We start from the raw sequence: 24,618 nt of genomic DNA, 5'->3' as shown, positions 1-24,618 counted from the left end.
AGCACCCAGTTATACCTGGCACACTCTAGTCACAGGTGGCACATTCGCTGAGCAGTCTTTTAGCAAGTCCAAGGTATCAAAGTGCTAGACTGTCTAATTTATCTGTAAGCAAAATCCATCTTAACACTGGCCAGTATCCCACTGATGTGCTCCCACTGTGTAAGCTGCAAAGTAAAACTTTTCCATCTTAGACAGATTAATAGCATAATACCAAATTTAACCACAGCATTCTTAACCTTTCATACTACACTCCTCCTTCCACATTGTTTTGTGCATGGATTACACAAAATCACAACCCAACACTGGGAGATTGAAACGAAGTGTAAATTTCAGAGTAAGGGTTTTGCTCTTCCACAACCATCATTAAATCACTTTATGTCCTGACTTGGCACTGTTTCAAAATGATGAAAAGATCAACACAGGCATTATTACACCAAGTCCTTCTTAATGGAGGTACTTTTACAAAATCTGAAGAGCACCATTAGTAATTGTGGCTTTCAGATACTTCTTCCATTCTTGCAGAAACTCCTTTCTAATGTTTCAATACCAGACTCAACTAGCCACATTTAAACAGTGAAATTCAAATATCATTTTAAGTATTTGATACTTAGAATCCTCAAGACACTTCCTTTAAAAGTACCTCAGTGTAGTAAATACAACTATATTCATTATCCACAATGTCATGCAGACATACACTTTATTAAAGTAACACAAAAGAGATTTTGCAAGAAAGTCACTTAGTGAAAGCACTCTGAAACAGACTGTCAGAATAATTATGGAAAACCCACAGATAATCTCATCAACTCAGTATTTAAGAAACAGACACATCCTTATACATGATTCTTCTGAGACAAAGTAACAATACAGTTCACTAACCAAACTTTACACTGTATGTATCTGGTGTACCAAAAAAATCAGCAGTACCACAAATTCAGAAATCCCTTGTCTTCACTGAACAGCTAGCACAACAAGAAAGTAATACAAAATGCTTACGTTTGTTGAAAGATCAGTGAAGATTCTCACGCTGCAACTGCCAGAGTACTTTTCATACTTGAGGTGGAATGGCTGAATAAGTAGTCTCTAAACAAAACTATCTACATGAAATTAATTCAACAGGAGACTAACATACATTACTTCCCCAGCCTCTACCTGTGGTCTTTCACTTTGTTAAACTGAAAGTATTTCAGTAGGTTATACCTGGTCTACAGGGGTTTTGTCCAACTTTTCAAGTTTAGAAGGTCAGATTATAAAAATGCATATACACAAAATGCAATTCCCAAGAGGAAAGAGTGCAGGTCAAGCCCAGAAACATTGTTTGCAAGCATTAACAACCCCAGTGAACAGCAATGCCATCCAACAGCACTCAGGTTGTAAAGACTTTGGTCACAAGAAGTGTTCAGTGGGTCAAAATAACAGCAGTTTAAGTAGTCTTAACTTTTTTCTTTATAAATGCAATGAAGAAGACAGACTACTCATTAAATATAAAAGCAATTTTATAAAAACACATCAGAATTTTATTGCTTGAAGAATACAGCATATGAAAAAGCACAAGAATGTCCAAAAGAAAGGTCACAAGGATCCAAACATATTACACCATACATACCAGATGCAGTAAAATGTTAACCTGAATTCTGCATCAGAAAAGAAAGGTGTGAAAATATACCTAATATTATTTAAAAGGAAAAGACTCATTTAAAATAGAAAGTGTGAAGGTGTTACAGTACAAATTAGAAAAGCCAACACTGCACATAAACATTGTATCACTAGACTAGATTTTCTACCTTTGGTACTTAAACCTTTACAGAAAACCACTTCCTCAGTCAAACCTTGCCTAACACATGGTATATAGTATCCATGAAAGGTTTTTCATTTTGCTTTTCTTTTTCAAACTTAAACATTCAAACAAATTTTCCAAGTTTTCACTGCATTAACGCATTTAAGGAAGTGTTCACATTTATTCAATACACAACTTAATGTATCTCAAATTTAAATCAAAAGTCACTATGTGACCGAGATCTGAAAATATGCCAATTGTACCTTGTTCAGATCTTTATGCAAAAATGGGCACACAATTTTCCGTTTGCATCCTTATGTAAACAGACTGCTGCAGCCCTCCTCAAGAATTCAAACTAGAGCAACTTGCTGAGGATATAAATTAATAAAACAATCCACGTTGTTAGAGAGCTATGGGATCATCTACAGCAGCATGCAAGTGGCTTTTCTAGTCTGCTCAGATTAGTGTACCAGAAGATATGCCAGTATTACTTCAAGTAACACATTAAAACTCAGCAATGGACACTACTGTGCTTTATTTCAACACAAAGAACAGCTGTTCATCCATTAATCAACAGAATTTTCAAATCAACTACCAAAAGGACTACTATGTCATTTCTGTTCCATGTATTGCTGATCACTCTTGGGGAATAGTTCATCAAAAACCTGGACTTTCCTACAAACCAATTTGAACGAAGAAAATGTTATCTTTCAACAAGGTATCTTAGTAATCCAGTGGCAATCTAGTCTGGAGAATGTTAGCACTATGCTGACAACAATGACTAATCAAGGTTAAATAAATTCCCTCTTTTATGGTAAGCATGCTCTTAGCTTCAGCTTTTGCCTTCTTAGGCTTGAATACTTAATCATTCCCAGTTACGTCAGTGGAACTAAAACAATTTTGTTTCATCAAGTTCCAGCTTTATATTTCAACAGTATGAATAGATCTGGACTACGAAATACCATCAACAACAGTTAACATTAAACTGGAGTGAAATAATAGAAGAGTTAGTTCTTCAAACAAGTCAGTCTTTGAAGTGAAATATTCAGTTAAGACTGTCAAAGGATGTCATAATAAAACCATGTGTTTATTTTTTTCACCCCTATACAAAAAAGTGACTGAATTTGTACAACTCCTATTAAACATACCTTTTCCTAACTTGGTGAAAATGTATCATTTTCAAATTTTAACAAGTGTGGTATTTGAGCATATATAATATTTATTGCCATATATATCCTCATTTTAAAAAGAACTAAGAATTCAGACTCTACGATGCTGAACTCTGCTTTTTTTCCCATTAACAGATTATGTCTACTGTACCACTCCCCCAAAAAACAATTAAAAATTCTAAGTAAGATTTTATAGTTTAGTTAAAAGGGAAGAAATGCAAATGTGGATTTAGAGCTTTTTGTATAAATCTCACTATATTTTATAAACTCGTTTATTGTAACACTGTTTATTGATCAAATGACGCACTGCTATCTAAAATTTCCATATACACCATTAAAAATCCAAAGTTGATATGATACTGAACCTTAAATCTTCAAGAGTTCAAAAAAGACAGTTTATACATGTACAGCACACAACAGCAGACACCCCTAGAATACCAATTGCCAGTCCATGATGCATACAAACTTACAGGTAAGCATTCATTTCACCTTTTTCATTGTGCAGGAAAAATATTTCTTAGTAAAGACAAACTCAGCTGGTGAATTTCAGATATCATCTTCATCATCTTCATCCTGAGAGGATCCTGCCTGATTGGATGCACTGGCTGAGGCAGCAGCAAGCTGTGCTTGTTGAGCTGCTTGTTGCATCTGTAGCCATTCCTGCTGCGCCAGTTCTGCTTGCTGTTGTCTAGCCTAAAGACATGAATTTAATTGTTAAGGCCATACAAAGCTTGTGACAAATCTCTAGAGCACCTATCTTTAAAAGCAGTTTTATCTGCACCTGCAGATTCATTTTGTATCATTTTTATTAATTGTACATATAAAATCACATCTAGAAGTACCTTATTTATTTGTACCAAGATGTTTAGCTGTATTTTCTCTTCCCCTGAAGAGGCCACCATTTGGAGGATTTACAGTTACAAAAACAAGAGGCAGGAGCTAGTGTACTTCAAGTTGCATTATAAGGATTGTGCTGAACCACTTCCGAACGGAAAAATTAAGTGAGGCAAAGCAATGGAAATTTTAGGCTTCCATTTCAGGGGATCTTAACATTTAATCACAGCTCAGAGATGAGAACAGCCCTACTTTGTTGATACTAAAACTTGCAATTATGAAATCATCCAATTGTACCACAAAGACACACATTATTACAAAAACATAAAAGAAAGCCATTATCTTACTTTGCTAAACAATCTTTGGAAAACAGAGGCATGCAAGGTCTTCTCAAATTTGGGTATGCAGATTGAGGATGGCTTTGCTACAGAAAGGTACATGAGAAGTACAAGATGTTCTAACAAAACATTTCAAACAGTTCAACTGGTGACCTCAATTTTCTATCCAGCGTTTTCACTTGTTTTTTCAGCAACTACTGTTGATTTCAACAGTATGCTAGTCCATCGTGTTAAAGTTAAAACTTCAATTTATATTTTGAGTGAACATTAGGAAAAAGTTCTTAAAATTAAAAATTTGCAGTCTTCTTTACTCTTCTACTTTTACATCACTAAGACTGTAATGATTTCCCTTCTAATCCTATTGCACTGAATTTTCCTTTATTTTTCTAAAACATCAACAAATTTTTCAGTTTTGAAAACTTCAAGATGCCGCTTTGGAAAATGACCAAAACCAGTTTATCTACTTAGCTAAGTGAAAAAATGGGAGTCTTCCCTTCTTATAAGAAGTGTCACATTTCTTCAGTCTGTTCTAGCATTAAAAGAAAATACTGTTACAGAAGTAGGAATCTCTTCTCAATGAAGACTTTTCAGTATTTCAAGCTTCAAGTGGTAGTGAAGTTACAAGGGTTGGAAGACAGTTTAAGACATTGTAAAGTTTTAAACAAAGGACAACAGCAGCATCTGTACACATAGGAGAGGCATAAATATTTATCACACACAAGATACCAATAGGGCTCCCTACTGACCCTGCTACAATTAAGTTTACTGTCCACTCAATGAGGTAATACACATGCATGCACCAGGAACCAGAGGCTCAGCACTTCACCCTGGATGGATCATTTTGTCAGCACCTACTCTCGCTGTCGTATTTCTAATGACATACATTTCAAAAAAGGAAAAAAAAAAAACGAAAGATTCCATTGAGCTGTATTGACTAAGAAGCTTTATAAGCATCTGGTAAACTTAACTCATTTATTGCACAGATGAACTTCATGGAGGAACCCTCAAAAAAACCACAAATCTGTTAAGGCACTCACCTTGCACAGAAACGTACAGACATGCATGAACATCAGGATAAGCCATTCCCCTGACTTTAAATATTTACAATCATCCAAGCTACAGGTATCCAACATGCATAACATTAAGTGTTTTAAAAATAAAGCAAGAAGTCAGCATTAGTGTCATGCTCTAGAATATTAACAAGATTAGCACAAATAAACAAACATGCATTTGTGCAACTATTTTTAAGAATAATTACAGTACCTTCAACAGCATATCACAACTAGCATTTCTGAAAAATGAGACTGCCATCTTTGATTCTAAGCAAAGATTTTTCATATTACCAGGGACTATTAAAAAAAATATTCATACAATCTTGTCAAACCTGCATGTATTGCCTTAATTTAGACATTAAGGCACAGTATTATAGAATTTGAGAAGAACATACCTCACAGGGTCATTCCTTAGCTAAAGCGTGGCTTACATAAGGTGGCTGTGGTTTCAGCATTATTATTTTTTTAAAATGTTATTCAGGAGCTAGTACTCCCTTAACATACCTTATTTTTACTGCTTTTTTGGTTTGTATATCATGCTAAGTCATTTGAACAAAAGAGTAAGTAAAAACCAGGTATTAAACTGACTATTATTTGTAAGTCTTACCCTTAATTCCAGAAGCAGCCATATTGGTCTTTCTAATGTTTGTACAGTCAAACAAAAGTTAGGCACACATGAATTTATGATAACTAGTTCACTGCTTGCTGACAACAGCTGCATGGTATACTGAAATTTTAAATGCCTTAAAACTCATCATGCAATTAAGATTAAAATAGTTGTCATGTTGTAATATGAAAAATAACAGTTTTTAATTTTTTTGGCAAGAAGCAGGTATAGCAAAGGGGAGAAAAGGTCGCAGTAATCTGACATGGTAACAAGTAACTGAATAAGCATTTTCACCAAAGGAAATTTAAGTAAGCAAATTGAGAAAGTAAGAGTCATGCCTTGGGTAAGAGAAAAGAGAAATCCAAGATAATTTTCACATCACTTAGTTTGTGAACATTTCCAAGTTTAAATGACTAAAAGCCAATTTTATTTATCTTTCTACACCATATTTCTCCCTACTATTCTCTTAGTTTGATAAGTCAACCATACTTAAAACTATCTGGGAAAGCTGGGAGGAGAGAAGGCTGGGATGAAGGAGAATGGGTGTGTTTGCATGCCCGCGCACTGTATTTGCAGGCAAATGCTCTTCCTATGCCTGAAGTGCCTCTTTAAAAATTCATGCATGAATTCACTCAATTAGAGTCTTGCCAAGAGTAAAGGAAGATGAGAAAGGACAAATTAGAAATTTTGAACGATTAAATGTTCCTTTCAAAGCCTAAGAAATAACATTTGTGCACTAATGGCCAGAAACAGAAAAGAAATTTTCACTTTTTAATGCATCAAAACTGGTAATTTCCTAGAACACCAGCTGTCATTCTTTTATTTCCTCAGCCAAGTAATTCTTAATGTATTCTCTACAGTAGAATGGAAATACCTAAGTAGCAGTAAAAAACCAGGCTTTTTAAACCTAGAGTATAAAATTTGTTTGTACATGAAGTCCTATACGCCAAGTCACAGAAGTAACAAGTAGCAGCATCTTATTTGTTGACTTCACTTTCCCCAATTCAAACAGGCCAAGGTCAAGAGCATCTTAGATGCTACAGCAATTCACAAGGAAGGGGATACTTCCTGAGGTGTGCACATGCTTTTGTGGCACTAGATCTGCAGGGTTAATTATTCTAACCTCATCAGTACAAGTACTGCTGTACTTACTTTTGCAAATAATTCCTGTTGCTGCCTTAGAAGCTCTTCTTCCGGAATGCCGAGGTTCTCCAAGCGTGAACTGGCCTTTCTTCTCTTTAGTGCTACTGTTTTGCATTCTTGTAAGACTTCTTTCACTTCACTGATATAGGAGCCAAACCCCAAACTTTCTAGTGCTAGAGAGAAAGAAAAAACATTGTTTATATTTTACAAAGCTTTTGATAATAGATATCAATTTATTTAAAAGATTTTTAAAAAAAGTTAAAAGTTTGATCACTTTTCTATTATCTGGTGATGAAAACCTGTGTTCATAAGAAGATCTGAGAGCTATTTTCCCTGTCTCTTCTCCTATGCCATTTAAGAGTGAACGCTTTCAGGCTAGAAAAATTAAGGTTCGTCAGGTAGAACCAAAGAAGTCTGCACTTGCAGAGGATTCAGGATTTTCAGATACATTTTGCTAGAGATAGTAATTATTCTTCAAAAGACATCTTTCTCCCATCTTCTACATATCAGAATCAAGCAGAATTTATACAACTAGGAAGTCCTTCCTATCTGAATTGTTAACCTTTAATCTCTCAGGCATTCTAGCTTTCCAGTTTTATTGCAAATCTTCAGTAGAAGGTAAATTAGCAACCTATAACAGCAAAAGCAGTGCATGCAAAATGATCACAGATCATTAATTATTTCTGCCTTAATTAAGGCTACCTTACACCTATGATATTTCAAGTGCCAAGAAGCTAAAAATGCATAGTTCACATATAAAAAAATTATATAAAATTATGTATGAGCTCTTAATTATATTATGTCTCAACAGGAAACCCTTTTATTTATCTGAAGCAATCTGAAATGCAGCTATATCCTGCAACAACAGCTTTTTCAAGAATGCAAAAGTAACAGGAAGGATTATAAAAACCCAGATAGAACACGTGACAAAAGGCACACTCTGTTCCTGATTCACCATTTACTACGATATGCCTCCACACATACATACACCCCAAAGTGGAACCTGTTACAGAATATGCTAGAAATATTACATAAATACCAATTATACTAGAAACAAGTCAATTTTAATAAATCACTTGGTTAATTTCCAGTATTTGCACAAATCAGAGTTTTCTTTACAGAGTGATAGTCGTTTCAACCTTTATCTTACTTTATTTCAATCTTATGTCACAAGCTATTCAAGAAACAGCACCAAAATAAACTGCACAAAAGCAATCAACAACTTGTTATAAACAAGCTCTCAGTTACACTAAACTCAGACTATATTCTAACACTAATTTTGTAAGCAACATTTTCCTACCCATAATTACAGCACCATGCCATTGTATCATAACCTAAAGAGTAACCTAAAGGTATTCTCTAAGTATTCGGCTTCCACCCTGTATTCAAGGAGACAGGGCTGGCAATCTGTTGCATCAGAATATGAACAACTGCCCAACCTGATGTCAACAGCAAGAGGTGTTTTTACAGAAATTTTAAACGGCCCTTAAAAGAACATAAATTAATGGAAAAAAACTTACAGTTATGTATTGAATATAGCACACTAAAAAAAAGAAAACAAACAAAAGAAAAAGTGGTAAAACCAAGACAGATTTGTACAATTGTTCAACGTAATAAAGCTATGAAGAACGATATATGCACTATAGGTCTAGTGCATCAAATCCACGCTGGCTGTGAAACAACTTCAAAAATTTCCTATCTTCTTGAAATTCATCAAGGTTTTACAGAACACATGCATGGAAGAAATTTAAGTCCCCTTATACCAGCATGGTGTTAAAATGTGGGACAAGTGATTACTACTTTAGCAGAGCTACTGTTCCACCAAAACACAGTCTTTCTATTTCTTCAGCCTGAAATTTACACATCCACCCAGACTGCTGAAAATTCAGTATCTTACTGAGGTTAGAATGATCACACCAAATTTAAACTGAATCCCAAAACGCAGTTTGGTTGGGTTTTTGTGGTGTGTGGGGGGGTTTTTTTGGGGGGTGGAACTTCTCATATTTACAAACACCAAATCATATTTATCATTTCCTCCCACTCTTAAGAACTGCATGAAGGTGCAGATCTCCGATTAATCAGTTAAGCAGTATTAGTTCCACATTTGTTTTTATACAATCAGGTCATTCATATCTGAGATTTTTAACTTTTTATGCTCCTTTCAAAGAAAAATAACTTCCAAAATAAAATCCCAAAACATTAACAGTTGTTTGAGTTTTCTTAACATTAAATGTTAACATAAACACTGTCAGTATCCTAACAGCCTAAAAGAAACTACAGGATTTGCCATCAATCCACAGCCTACCTTACTGCACAGCAGCTCTATGTAGACCAAACAACCAAATTCATAAAACCGGTGATTTAACATCTCACCATTTTCAGAATTCAATGGAAGTTTAATTTCACATAAAAAGCCTGCCTTGTCACGAGTCACATAACTATCAAATGAGCCTATTTTCTGTTCCAGGCTGGAAGGATATTAATTTGCTTATTAGAGTCTCAGACTCACAGCTGGGTTCCTGATGGTGGGATTCAACAATAAACATGGAGACTATTTCCACTTAGGACTATTACATAGCCTTGATGCCTTTGGGTACTCTCCAGGGAAGCTGTTTTATCGATAGTAGCGAGTGCTTGGCATAGCCTGAGTGCATCTACCAAATCAGATCTCTCATGGGATGCAAGAAGGCTCTGCTTTCCTTCCCCTAAGCTGCTGACAGCACTGTACCAGTCAAGTGTTTGTGCTACCACACAATGACACACAGCAGGGACTTTACCTATCTGAAGCATAACCCAGTGGCAGGGGGAGAGTTCTAGCTCAGCACGTGGCCACACAATCATTTTAACAGTGCAAAAGAAGGGGTGCCTTAAGCACCACTGCTGCCAAACACCTAAGTACAGTGACGACATACAATTTCACATTACCTCTAATACAGTCCAATGGCAGGGTGTCACCAGCTGCAGGGCGTCTCTTCCCCCTTCCTCCTTCCCAGTGAAATACCCTTTCTGCTCCTTGCTTCCAATCTAGTAACTTCTTGTTTACAGGAACAGTCCGATCAGCAAACACACCTGACAGAAAACTCTGCTCCCCGCTAGATTCTCAAAAAGCCACTGGGTCAGCTGTATCAGCAATTGCTAGGTCCAGCTCTAGGGAGGATACAAAACAATTCCTCTTGACAGCACCCTGTGTTTAGACTGGACCACATTTGATGCAATGGCCACCAGCCTCATTTTACGTCTAAATGAACTGGTTTAAGCATTCAAAAGGAACAAGGTATCTGGATGACCACAACAAACATATTTCAATTATTTAATTTGTTAGCATCGTTGTCATGGAGCTACATTAAGAGGCAGTCAAAATAGCAAGTACCTAGAATGTATGAAGATGGATGAAAATGCTGAAATACTATGCCTATATACACCAAAATTAGCGACCTAAACCCTCGTACCTCACAGAAGCATCATCTGCCAACTGACCAGCATCTGGAAGAAGGTAATAGCACATATACCTCCTTAAAGATAAAAACAGTGGAAAAATCCATGAACAACTTCTTCCATCTCCGGAGGATCATAAAAAATGGATACATCTCTGAAGTTTTCCTTAACAATATTTGACTAAAAAGTACAGATCTATTTGGAAAATAATTTTTCCTAACATTAAAATCTGGTAATATAAAGACATAGAACCCATCAAAATACTTGGTTTGGGACCACCTGCTGATGATACAGACACACACGTTTTAGCTTCAATTTGTTTTCCAAAAAAAACCCAGACTAACCCTCGGGCAGCAATTGGTAAAATCTTTTCTAAGGACCACCAATACCAGGCAACAAATACTTTCACACATTAATTCTTTATTGTCCTCAACCTTAAAGATCATGTCTATTCCTATGTTAAGAACTGAGCTCAAACGTTTTGGTGGTCACTTGAACAAACTATCTGTGTATCAAGAAGCATCATACCCAAAGTATGCTTCCACATGCAAGCACAAGTTTCATTCTTTACATCCTGAGCTTGTGATAGAGTTGCTTTGCTAACCTTCCAGGTTTACATGTATTTTATTGAATATTAAAGCTCATACACACTACATATTTTCTTTTGCTGCTCATAATCCAGTCAAGTACATGAGCAAGCTGATATAATCCAAAGGAAGCAGATTTTTTTTTCTTTCAAACGAAGAATCATTACCAAAAAACCACATTTTTTTACCTAACTTGATACCATCACAGTCCTGAAAATAGCTCTACTACAAACGTTACTGTTAATATCTCTACCAGGCAGCAGAGTACAGTACATTTTCACTAATGCTGCTAGAAATTTGTTTGCATCAGACACTGGTATCAACAACCTTTGCTTTAGCAGCAAAATGAATGATTCATGACAAAAGATGCTTGTTGCAGACTTAAGGACAAGGCAAGGAAACTCACTATGGTAGAATTTAAAGAAAGGCAAATGAGACACAGAGAGAGAACTCTCCCTTTTATTCAAGCAAGAGGAAGGGGAAGTCAATAGCAGAAAAAGATGCAAGGACACAGGTCACGTTTAAATGCCTTCTACAACAGATAAAAATACTTAGTGTTAAACAATTAGACTCCAAAGATAGCCCTAGAGAAACGTTTTACTCTTTATAGGATCCATACAGGACGACTCTGGATTAAAGCCTGGGCCCCACATACTCAATCATACATCTTCTGCCAGTCTCCAATTAGAAAGACATTTGATAAATTCAGGATCTTAAAACATGCCGTAAAAGGAATCTGCATAACCATTCGAAAAAGCAGACCTCGTTTCACAGGTGTACAACGACGACGAATGGATGTGGTGACTTCACTCAAAAGCATCACAGACTTCTCTGAACCACAAAATGAGAGCTGGTCCTGAGCACACTCAACAGTCGCTCTAAGCACACAAAGACAACCTTCCATTGCAATGCGACCGACAAGTCAGACAGCACATACTTCTCCTCCAGACCCTTAAAAGACCCCTGCCTGTTGTCTTTTATAAAGCTACAAGAACCCACAGAAGAGAAAGTCGCAACGGGACAGGAGCGGCTCAAAGCCTGCGTGACCCGTGGCGTTCCGGGCAGAAGCACACCGCCTCCGGAAGCTTACCTTGTATGACATGCTCCGGGGAGATGGTTTTCTTCTCCGATTTGTTGCAGATCTCGTTGGCCTCGGAGGAGATGAGGTGGATGAATTCAGTGCAGCAGTTCACCACCAGCTCCCGGGCATCATTTGCCACGCGGACGTTAGGGAGCGTTTCTTTGATCATCTTGTTGATGGCAGCCCTGGGGATGGTGAGGTCGTCGTCGTTGCCCGACGACGAGGCCATCCTGGCTGCCGCTCGCTCCCCGAGAGGCGCTCGGCTCCCGCGCTCACGGGCTCCCCCTCAGCTCCCGCGCGGGGCTCCAGCGCGCGGGGAGCCGGCGAGGGGCGGGCGGTGCCGCGGGAGGCGACGCTGCGGAGGGGCGGCGCCGCCGCCGGACGAGCGGGCCGGGCCGGGAGCCGCTGCCGAGCCGACGGTGCGCGGGGCCGAGAAGCGCCGCTCGGGCTCAGGGTTCCCTCGGCCGCGGCGCCTGCCACTGCCGCCTCCGCCACATCCTTCGGGCGCCGGCGCCGCCGCCTTATCAACAGCCTGAGGGAAGGCGAGACGCCAAACTGCTCGCGCGCGGCGCGGCACGGCGCGGCACGGCGCCCTCCTCCCCCGGCGGCGGCGTCCGGCCCGACGGTGAGGGCGGCCGCGAGGCGGAAACGGTCTGACTACGGGCTCGACCTGCGAGGGACGCCGCTTCCGCCGGAAGCCGGAACGCGCTTCCGCCGCCCGGCCCCGCCCGCCCGGAAGCGCTGGTGGCGCGCGGCCCGTGAGGCGGTGCCACGTGCGGGCGGCGGCAGCGGCGAGGGACCCGCGGCCTTCCCGCCGCCGGGCTGGGGCCTTGCGCGGGCGCCTCGGCCTGGCTGGGCCCGACGTCTCCTTCGAGAGCTGCTCTCTGGCCCCGCCCGCCCCTCCCCTCGGGTTCTGTAGTCGCGGGGGTTTCACACCCTCAGCAAGTGCCTTCCCGAAGCGGGGCAAGCGGCTGGCGCTCAGCTCTTCATTCGCGATTTATCCACAAGGCAGGGTCGTTGCTGGATTTACTCGGGATCCGTCTGTGAAGCTGCGTTTTCTACTTTTAATCCACTCCATAAACAGTAGCGTACAGGTTGTATGAAATAAAATTAACCATTTGCGGAAGGCCCATTGTAACCTGTGGTCCTGGTAGTTCTTTGCTGCCTTGTGCTGCAAAGGAAAAACAGACGGTAGAGCAGCCCTGCCCCAAGCTGGTGGCCAGAGAACCACACCTAAGCGATACAGAGGTGCCTCAGCTGCAGCCCTTGCTGCCAACAGGCCCTGCTCTTCTGTGGATGTTTCTGGCCAAGCCATAACCCTGTGCTGAACTCTAACCCTCAACAGACAGCAGCGGGGTCTCTCTGCGCCTGGGGGTGCAGAGGGGCCAGTGGCCATGCTCCCTCCAGCCCTAGCAGCACTCTACTGTCATTTAATTCCTGCCTTCCATCTGCAGCCTAGCCGCTATTCCCACCTCTGCCCCATCCACACACTGATGGTGGGGTGCAGGCACCACCCCAGTACCTTGGACGAGGTGTGAGTTACGAGTAGAACAGAGGCCTCCAGCTGGGTGCAGGGGCTGCTGCAGGCGCTGTCCTACAGGCCTAGGGAGGTCCCCACACACCCCCACGCCTGGGGCCCCACCAAAAGGGTCACGACTGCAAAGCAAGCCAAGCATTACCTGAAGTGCTTGTATCTGCAGGAGCTGCCTACGCAGGGGCTGCTGCTTGGCTCCTCTGAGCTAGCCTTAGGGGAGACGCAGGGCTGGGCCAGGCCCCTGCAAGTCCCAGCACGAAGTCAGAGTTCGAAGTACTGAGGGAAAGAGAAAGCCAGGTCCTGTATCCCCAGCGAGCTCCCGCCAGGCTCTCTTGATTGAAACCAGCACTGCTGCTGGAACACTGCAGCATGGAGGCCCGAGGGCCACGGGGCCTTTGCCTCAGGCTGGGTCAGCACCAAGGCACGGCTGGAGGTCAGAGAAGGCAGTGGCCATGCAGGAATAGCACTTACACCCAGACCCACAGCTTTAGCCCCAGCTGGCTTGTGGGATGAGGGTGAGAGAAAGAGAGGGGAAAAGACCTTGTCCTCCTGCTAGATTTCTGGTTTAACACATACTTATTAGAGTAGCTTGGAAAAGGAGAGCCTGGGGCTTAGCGTCAACCACTCAAGGCCCTGGAGGCATTTAATGGATTTAAATTACTTCTCACTGATAATATTTTGTTATTTTTACAAAAAATAGTACCAAAACAGTAAGAAGATATTTTATTTTAAGATGCTTTTAAAAAATAGTTTATTGTCCACTATGTGTAATATGCCAGTAACCATTGCATATAAAGGAACCATTCAGAATATTGTAACATATATGAGAATTATCAATATTCTAGTTGTAACATTTTAAGATTGACGAGACTTTCTCTTATGTTACTGGTAAAGAGACCTGATTTCTGAAAATAAGAATGCTGTTGTGATTGAGGGATTACTAGACTAATTCTATTCTAATAAGAGAAAATATTTATTATATTAGGAATCCAAATAATTACATATAGCACACATCTCAGTATATTCTAATAAGTGAAGGGGATCGGGTTAATATCAAATATGCAAGTATCAGTCAATGTTCACGTTCCCATGAAAACACATCTCTGTAAAAAGCAAACACTAAACAGAATAAATCCATAGTTAGAGGATTTTAATTTCAAGGTTTTGCGAACTGTAAAGTTCAAGATAAACATGTTGAGCTGAATATCTTAGCTAAGCTCAAATAAACATCTTGAATGCCTTTTCACAACTACAGAGCAAAGGCATTTGGATAACAACATACTGCATTATCAGTAGCTACAAGTAGTAATTCCAATTTGCACTATATAATCTCATACTTATTGTGAGGGTTTTCCCAGGTCAAAGCTCTTTCTACTTCTCCACCTCAGCAATTTGATAAAGTTAAGACTTGCACTGAAGATTTTGTCATGATGAAAAACCATTTTGTAGAATATATCAATGGGTAGATCTCCATTTGGATCTGCATACTTCAGAGTTGTCATCGGCGTATACAAGGTGTTGGTCTGATGGCGAAAAGGGGGATTTTCTGCAAGAATTACCTTTATTGTATGCTGTCAAGAATGAGAAATAGAATTGTTAAAGAACCTGTACCAAAATAATAAAAGTAAAAACATAGTTTTCAGTTAAGCAGAGGAAAAGTGGAAGAATAAAGTGCTAGAATTATGTAAAACCCTGTATGTAGTTCTATTAAAATTTAATTAGAAATTTTTCTTAAAATATTTTTAAGGCCATAAGAAGTACTTACTTATTCTTAGTCCTGGTTTTGTTTATCTTTACCACAGTGATAGCACCTTACACCTAAGTATCCTGAGTAGTCCTCCAAAATTATGCCTATAGGCCCACAATAGGTAGATCCTTTCTTCTTCAGTTCACCAGGAAAGGATTGGAACAGTGCTCTTTGCAGCAAGATCTGGGAACCTTCAGTTGACACTGAAACTATTCCTTAGCAGCAAACATCTGAAATCATTGTCCCCTTCCACAGCTTGCCTAAACTTGTCTTCCTGCAGGAAGCCCCAAGCACCAGAAACTACATCCACGTATCTTCTACTGTGCCTTGGTGGTCTGGGGTAGCTGAGTGAACTTCACATTAGTGGAGGGATTACTAGTGAGATGGAGAGGAGAACGGCTTTAACCAAAGGTGGGAACCCTGTGCAGACTGTCCAGACTTCACCAGTATTAAGTATTAAATCCATCTAATACTTCAGTGGTATTTAAGTTACAATTCATAGTTGTCTTCAATACTTCAAAATGAACATTCTTTTAATATTCTAAAGGGTTTTGTTTAAAACTGTCAAGATTCTCTTGAGTTTTTAAAAATAATTTTAAATTGTGTAAATTACATTTAATTAAATCTAATGCTTATACCAAAAACCAACCAGTGCATTCATAAATTACAAAGAAAAAAAAAAAAAACTGAGAAGAAAAAAACGAGTTGTTGACGAGTTACCTCTGCAACATCTTCAGCACTTTGTCCCAGGCTCTGGAAAATTTGTTTGTAATTTTTAAGGTAAATATTAGTAAACATCTCAGCTGTTTCTTTATCTGCAGCTGAAAGATCCATTTTCATTCCGTCTTCAAACACTTTTCTTTCAAACTCTGTAACCACTGGGCCTGGTTCAATCAAACTTAACCTGTTCAAAAAGCAAAGATAAACTGGTTATTGACTATCCTCCGTGGGAAATACACCTCTCCGTCCTTCTCTAAAAAGAATATTGAAGAGTTGCGCTGTGAGTACATGTTAGCAAGCAATATTAAACAGTACATTCTGTAAAGGCAATCCATGCCACGTCATTGCTCTCATGCTCCTACCCATCCACAGGTAGTAGTAGAAATCTGTGTAGCTTGAATTTTAGGGAAGTACTGTAACTTAATTCATGGCAGAAGTGAGTGCCATTATTACCTGCTGTCTCACAGCTGTGGATTCTAAGGATGATTTATCTGCAAGAACTTATCAAATATTAAGAAAAATAATTAAAGTATGATAACAAAATTCATTACTTTCTGCATAAAATCCTACAGAGATTTCTTTGTTATAGCTTTCCCATGATAATACTAGAAGTAGCTGACAGAGATGGGGCAATTACACAAACATGGATTTTCTTTGTGAAGCTGTCAGTATTACATAATTCAAGATCCCTTCAGATTATTATAATAAAATACAATATAGAGAATTTTGCTGTGGGTGGACAGATTCTGGCTGCTGCCATATCTAGAAGATTTTATTTTACTCAGTAGCGTTATAGCAAATCATTGAAATACAATTACTAGTCAGTTCTTTGCTGGTTCTTTTCTCAGGCAGTAATTGCTCCCAGCCACTATTTATGAAAACATTCTTGGGGATAGGACCTTTTCCTAGATTTGAGTTCTGATCAGGGTCTTCTTTAGAACTAAATCAAGCTATTGACCTTGACAGCAGAATTCCAGCTGCTGCTGGAATTAAAGCCTTTTCTCTTGCGTCACTCTTCACACCGGACCTTGAACTTTTCCCATTCTACTTTCTTTTTTTAACCTCCTTTTTGCTCTATCTTACACTCTTGAAATCTTACAAGTTCTGGTACATCCTGTGTATTATTACAATATATTTATTTTAAATCCCTCCAAACTTTTCAGAGCAATATGCAAAAAAATCAGTTTCGATGCTGCTTTGTCTCTGAAAACCCATGACAATAGCTGTCTCTTCTCCCACAGCACAAGGGCTAAATGCTTAAGCACACACAGATGCAGTGGATATTTAACAGTTGTTAGACTTCACACAAAGAATAGTAGCAGAATTACATGAATGTGAATATACATGTGACAAATCAAACCCCAAAGTCCCACAGACAACGAACAGGACCATTCTCTTAAATACCGTCTAAAACATTAAGAAATAGTACACCACATTCTTCTCACTTTCCTCCCACCTCCTGTTATTATAGGAATCTTGCCCTGTGTTCCATTCTGATGGATTCCCATTTGCTCGCTCTTTATGATGAGCCCTTGAACTTTATCTATGAATTCCCCAAGAAGTTTGTTATCCCTTCTAAAGGAAAATATTACAGGTTGATATTATCATTTTATTCCTATGATATCGTATGAAAGAATCTATTTTCAGAAGTGTTACATAAACTGTATTTTATCCAAAGCTAAACAGCCTTCAACTGTTCAAGAGAACATGCTTATTTTAGCATCTAGATCATCTTACTTGCTTCTGTAGTGTGAAGAATGTGGACATTTCTATGCCTTTTATGATATACAATTTCCATGGGTTCCTCAATCTATTTCTCCTAGATAGCAGCAAGCTTTAAATTTGTTTGCTAGCTCTGGATATATTTAAAACTATCTAAAATACAATTTACATCAGTGGATCAATACTTACTGCAGTTTGAACTTCAGTGCTTGTATAGCTAAACTTTCGCAGAATCCTTCCACAGCAAACTTAGATGCAGCATAAACATCATTAAATAAGATACCTGATGGTACAAACAAAACGTCCTGAAAATGCGATTGTATTCAACATACTAATAGTTTAGTTTTAAAAACTCCTGTATTTTCCCAAAATGTCTAGTGTCTTGCTGGGAAAACATTAGAAAATTCCTTGTGTATACTGAATCTAAATACTGATTTTTTGCTTATGTTCTCAAAACTGCTCATTCTAGGAAAGGATGCTTGACTAATGCTTTTCCTCTTCCTAGCTGATGCTGTGATTTCTTTGGACGATATTAAATATTTTGTAATCTAAGATATGAAAGTGTCTGCACATACAATACCAAGACTTTATTAGGCTATAGATGAACACAGAAGCTAAGTGCAATGCAGGAGATACAATTATACAAGAGATCCAGCTTGCATCTGAGTGATTTAGAAAAAGCCCTAAATCAATCCGTTTAGGTGGATGGTAAGTATTGTATTAAACAATAACAACTCTTGCAGTTTGAATTAGGACCCTTGCTCACCAGAATAATCCAGGTAAGATCAATGCCACTGTTGTCATAATTGAAACAAATACAGGTAGACCAGATGGAACACAAGAGCAGGAGCATCATTATCTATTGCTAAAATTAGGTACTGTGGAGCTTTATGAGAGGAGAAACTTTACAAAAAGGTGGTACAATGGTCTAGGACACGATTGGATTTTATTCCATTATTATTGTGCAGAGTATAATAAGCATGTTTGTCTGTCCCCATAATCTTTTCCAATAGGAAAAAGAAAAGTAATGCTAAGCCCCATTTTCCGGATAATAAAAATAATTTTTTAAAAAATAAATAAAAATAATTGAGTTAAAACTCTAAAAAAAAAAAATCACTCTGCAGGTTTTGTGGTTAAAATGTCTCGAGAGTAACTGGTAGTAACTACCTAGATGCATAAAAACCATCAGGTCTAAGTGCTGTGCTTTTTGTAGTTGGAACTTCAGCATTACAAAGCACAAGCCCAATAGTTAGATAATGCTAGCTCCTACTTTTTTTTTTTCCCCCAGATAAAAAGAGATAAGCTTTAGATTTTGAATACTGAACTCTTAGTTCAAAAAAAAAAATCCAAACAAAAAACCAAACAACTTTGCCTTGTATTCCCATAACGCTGCTTATTATAACTATATGCCCGCTCTTTCTCTTCTTCATGTCAGGCAAAATCTCCTTCAGGAGTCGAACCAGTCCAAAGAAGTTGGTATCCATCACAGTTTTCATTTCATCTATGGTTTGACATTCAATAGGTCCAATGAGTCCCATTCCAGCATTGCTAACTGCACAAAATGGAAGAAAAGAGTGAGCAACAACTTCCACAAACATTAACTTGTAATCTTTACTGGAAAGCACTTGAAAGTAAAATGAGGATTAAGGATTAAATGATCTTTAAATAATCCTTAAAGGAAGGATTAAAAGACATGACTCTGTCACTAAAGCTTTGCAAATACAATTGACGTTTCCATATTTTTTTTATTTTTAATTATGCTTTTAATCCAATTAAAATTATCTGATATTTTGCATTTTAACCAATTTATTTCCAATTAGTCCTTTTTCTTTAAATTATAAAAGGATTACAGGAAAATGAGCCAAGAATTATCTATATTTGTTTATAATTCAGTATTAAGAATTAGAAGCTACAGTCAATACCTGTAGGAATGAACAGAAGTTTTCGATTTATTCAAAAAGTGACAGACCGGACCATATTTTGGTCTGCTTTTTGTTTTGTTAACATTCAAATCTTAAAAAAAAAAAAAACCAAACACAAAACAAAGACCAAACCCACACACTTTCATTGATTTTTATTTGCCTACTGGATATTTATAAGCGACGAATGACTGATAGAACTGGCATTCTGCACTACAACTAGTATTTCCAGAGTATTATAGTTTGCAGAAGCACCTTGTTAAGCAGTGCTTTAACAATTAATCAAAATAAAGGCAGGTCCATAATTTTCTATTAGAGAAGATTTAATAGTTGATGGTGTAAGCAATTTCCATCTTACTAAGATATTAGCATTTATTTTTAGCAAAACAGTATGAAAACACTTCTTGTTGAATGATCCATAAAGTACAATTCTCAATACAAAATGAAAGTATCCTTACTTTATTTGCATTTGTTCTTTTACTTGCTAATTCCCAAATGCTGTTGCTTTCTTAGTACAGAGAGCTGTTGCCTTCATTGTAAACAGGACTATGCTCCATTAATAGAGCAGAAAGTCTTGGATGTGAAGATGCCAATTTAGGCAAAAGTTCTCTTCTCACATTTACTAAAAATGGTACCATCGTATCCAAAACACTTCTCTGTGATCAAGTTTCTCCTTTGTAAATAGGGAAAACAAGCTTCCCTATTTCATAGAAGCACAATGAGATCTAATCCACTCATATCTGCATGAAGCCTTAAGAATCTTTAACAGAATATAGTATGTAATTATTATTACTTTGATCATTTAAAAAAATACACTAATTAAACTTCTCCAGGGTACTTGAGATTATGTTAAATAGAAAACTGGTATCTGTTCATAGCATACACATCTGTACTTGCCTAGTACATCAATCCTTCTGTCAGGGATACTATTCACACAAGTTTTAATAGACTGTTCATCACAGACATCCAGTTGTTTAATTTCGAGGGTTTTGCCCAGCCTGCGACCTACAGCTTCCTCGAGTGGTTCTTTCTTGGCCAGATTCCGCATTGTGGCATACACTGCAACACACCAGAAGCAACAGTTATCAGAAATAAAACTTATTCTGTGGCAGTCTTACTGAGAAGTATTAAAGAACATCGCTTTTACATCCATATCTTAAATATCAGTGATAGAACCCAGATAAAAACTTGAAGTAGAAAGAATCTATTTTCAATACATATTGTCATTGATTTCCCAGAGTCTGGTTCTGAAATCTTGAAGATATTGAAAAGGAGAATTAAACTGCTATGCACGATGAAAAACATGCAGTGTATGAAGATAATATTATCACCAAAACTTTATTTTTTTACGTACCTAAAACCTAATTTTTAATTCCAGATATCTTTTTTTTTTTAAAAAAAAATCACCGTCAACATGTTTAGCAGAAGAACCATAGTTTGATTTAAAATTGGAAGACAGATGCTTCCTTAGGTTGCAAAAATATCTGTTTGTGCAAGCTACTTCTCAAATAAAAATTAGTTTTATCATTATTGTGGCCTAATTACCCAGAAAACTATGATTCTGCATCCAGTCAGTTAGCAATAAAATACTGTGAGAGAATGTGTGAGAAACTGAATTACCACAGATTGCTGTATTTACCTTGTCATCCATTTTCAATCATAGCAAATATCTTATTTTGCAGCAGAAAGACAAATCCCAGCCCCTTTGTTAATGCTCTTATGCCTACACAGGGTTGGAATAATGAAACATACTTTAACGAAAAAATTGCAAATTTAAAAACGGTTTTCCTAAATTAACTTCTTTGGTTCTCAAATGGGCACGTACATCTCATTCAACAAAGATTTCAGTAGCCAGAAGCAAAGCTAACTACAACTGTGAACATATATCCAAGGTAGCATACTACAGACATTTTCAGATATTTGTTTTTATACAAATGTCTCTTTTTTTAAAAACTATTCAGTTCAAATAGCTGTTCAGCTTCAATACAGGTACAGAAATATCACCTTACAGAAAGCAGTATATTTTCACTATATTGTATTTTCTTGACAGTAGGAAGGGGGAAACTAACAAGAAACAAGTCACCAAACTGAATGCCTGTTAAAGCACAGAGAAAAAAGTAGTACTGCCTTCAAGAATATCTTTTTATGAAGACAAAAAACAGAGACATTGTTACCTTTAAATCTTCTCTCTTCATCTTTTGCCATTTTCACAGCTAATGCCAGTCCAATTCCTGAGGAGCAACCTGTAATGAGGACATTTCTTCTTGACATTCTTTTCACCGGGTGGTTCAAGCAAGAGTTCTTGTTCAGAGAAGCAACAACCTAACTGTAGCTATAGTATAATGTCACTGGCCTTTAATGCTATCTCCAGCTTTCCTGAGTCAACAAATCTGAAAATGCACACCTGGACCCTGCATGATTAAGGGATAATCTCCAACTAGACAAAAACAGAAGCACATGCTCCTGCATGAGTTTATAATCTGCATTATCAACATGGACTATATTTAATACAAAATTTGATTAATCTTTAAAATGAGATATTTGTAAAATACATGGATTTTTTTAATAGTGGAATAATCAGTTTGCATACTACTGGCAGGAAAAGCCTTGCCACAATTACAATCAGTCTGTAGTATCAAGCCACTCCACTCACACCTATGGAAAGTAAACTGCACCCAAAAGGGGATCCCCTCTGCTAAATTGTTCAGACTTCCGACACTTACAGCACCCTCTCCTCATTCTTTTGCAACAAAATGACAAACGGATTTCTTCCCTGATGCCTTATTATAAGAGTTCTAATAAGCTTTACAGAAAAAGTAAACTGAAAAATGGGATGTGGATTTGGAAAGAGACAAATTGTTTAGACAGACTGCTCACGTTTCTTTTTGGCACTGTTCCCAAACAAGAATAGAGAAAGAAAGCAAGTATGCTGGCAGTGGAGAACAGGCAGGAAGGCATTGAACAGATCAGCTTCACTACCTCCTTGCTAAGTCTGAAATCTCTTTGAACACTTTCTATTCCCCAATTGACAATTTAAAAAAAAAAAAAAAAAAAAAAAAAAAAAAATCAGAACTAGCATGATATGTGACTCAGTTCTAGTTTCGGGGAAAATATTCCACCAACTCTGCATATAAACTCTGAATTAAACAGAGGGACATTTGGACTAGCAATTTGGTGCAATTCACATTTAACATACAGTAACTGTAGGCATACTATATTCAGAAAGAAAAATCAGTCTCTTGTGAAATTTATAACCCATCCTGAGTGACAGAAAAAGAATCACCTTAATAAGCAATTAGCCTTTTGAACAGCATTCAGCTAATTATAATGCCATTATACACAGAAAAATGTTTTCCAAGATTCAGTAAGCCTATGTTAATGCAATGCAGTTCAGAGGAATGAACTTAGTGTTCCAGGATTTGCATAGATGTAAATTAGTTAGTAACTCTAGAAATGTAGGACTCTACAGAAACATTTAACTGAAATTATGTCCCTCCTTTCTAAAACAAATAAATTCACTTGAACAGTACAGCAAGAGAAATCATTAACTTCTCAGACAAGCAACAAAATAGCAAGACAGCATCTAAAGTTAGAGAAAATGTAATTATGTTTCTACTTATTTATCATGTTTGACCCACAGCTTTACCAGAGAAGTTAGTATCCAGATACACAATTTTAGTGCAAATGCTATTTAGCTGATTCAGGTATTAGGCAAATTGCTTTTGCTGCTCATGCACATTTATATTTAGTGCATGTAGGAGGAGCAAGCGAGGCTTTATGCAACACTATGTTAGTGGAATTCCACTAGTGTTGTGATGCAACTGTAATTACAGAATGGTTATATTTTCCACTTGAAATCCTGGTTTGAAGGACTCACATGTTCCTTTGCTTTAAAAAAATCTGTCTGAAATTTTATGCATAGATTTCTAGCCTGAAGGTAAACTGATCTGCCTCAAGAGAGGAAAAAAATTAAAGGAGTTTAGTATTTTTCAATTATTACACTGGTCAACCTAATTCTAATGTTTTTCATTTACTATTATGTAGAAAACAAATAGCTTGATTTAAAACACACAATATATTTCCATAAGTAAACAGTATTTTTTTGATACATCATAATTTTGATAATAGCAAAATCAATAATCTGAAACTGCAGAAATACTTTAGATGAGTGTATCCTGATCTTCTCAATGGTAGCAAAATGTGTGCCTGGTTTTGTATAACTACTTAAAGTAGAACAGTTGCATTCGTGGAACATGTTTGCATAAACAGTGAAACACCTACCCAAGGAGTTTATCACACTTCCACCTGCAGAGTTGCTGAAATACAACAGGTGTGCTGGCCAAGACACACTTTTAATATACAAATCACTTCAGCCTAATCTTTAAACTGCGATACATTCAACTCTGTTCCTCTGCTTTATGTCAAATAATTTTACTAACTTGATTTTCTGAAGTATGAATGACATCTTAATGCACATAAATAATTTTTGCATTAATCAGACTCAGATTTAGACCTCATAACCATATTCACAGTTTCTGTCACTTACGTAAATATGAAAGTGTTAGCAACTGGGGCCACTAGCCATTTGTACTAACTAAATTGTTTAGTACTTTTGGAAAATGGGAAATATGTTTTAGAATACATAGTTATGATGCCATTTTAATTCAATGGTAATTTTTGTATGGATTTGTTTGGAGCAAAAAAAGTTCAAGCTTGATGGTCCTGTCCCACACCCCTCTACATCTCAAAGATACTGCTTGGAGTAAAGCAAGCAGGTTTTCCCAATGTCTATAATCAAATCAGTGTCCTAAAACATCTTACAAACAGGTCAATTTCAGTAAGATATTGTGTATGCAACATTGTATGTGTACAAAAAAAAAAAAAAAAAGAGAAAACACTCCCAAACAAACATTGTTAAGAAGTTAGATGTGAAACACAAGTATACTTGTACTTGTA

General features: G+C 37.7%; 2 protein-coding genes across 2 annotated transcripts; both read right to left on the bottom strand.

Moving 5' to 3' along the window:
• Positions 1–664: 664 nt before the first annotated feature.
• On the bottom strand, positions 665–12,692 carry DR1 (down-regulator of transcription 1). The gene is made up of 3 exons (XM_074876527.1): positions 12,030–12,692; positions 6,927–7,090; positions 665–3,636 (listed from the first exon to the last, which is right to left on the bottom strand). The coding sequence occupies exons 1-3, from the start codon at positions 12,247–12,249 to the stop codon at positions 3,490–3,492; spliced, it is 531 nt and encodes a 176-aa protein (XP_074732628.1). The 5' UTR covers positions 12,250–12,692; the 3' UTR covers positions 665–3,489.
• Positions 12,693–14,261: 1,569 nt separating this feature from the next.
• On the bottom strand, positions 14,262–24,570 carry LOC141946546 (retinol dehydrogenase 8-like). The gene is made up of 6 exons (XM_074876524.1): positions 21,837–24,570; positions 20,556–20,721; positions 19,116–19,291; positions 17,933–18,026; positions 16,022–16,205; positions 14,262–15,125 (listed from the first exon to the last, which is right to left on the bottom strand). Exons 1-6 carry the CDS (start codon positions 21,931–21,933, stop codon positions 14,892–14,894), a joined length of 951 nt encoding a protein of 316 aa, XP_074732625.1. The 5' UTR covers positions 21,934–24,570; the 3' UTR covers positions 14,262–14,891.
• Positions 24,571–24,618: the final 48 nt, after the last annotated feature.

This window comes from Strix uralensis, chromosome 8, assembly GCF_047716275.1.
Source record: "Strix uralensis isolate ZFMK-TIS-50842 chromosome 8, bStrUra1, whole genome shotgun sequence".
Taxonomy (NCBI): Eukaryota; Metazoa; Chordata; class Aves; order Strigiformes; family Strigidae; genus Strix; species Strix uralensis.
This window is presented reverse-complemented; position numbering and strand designations above follow the sequence as displayed.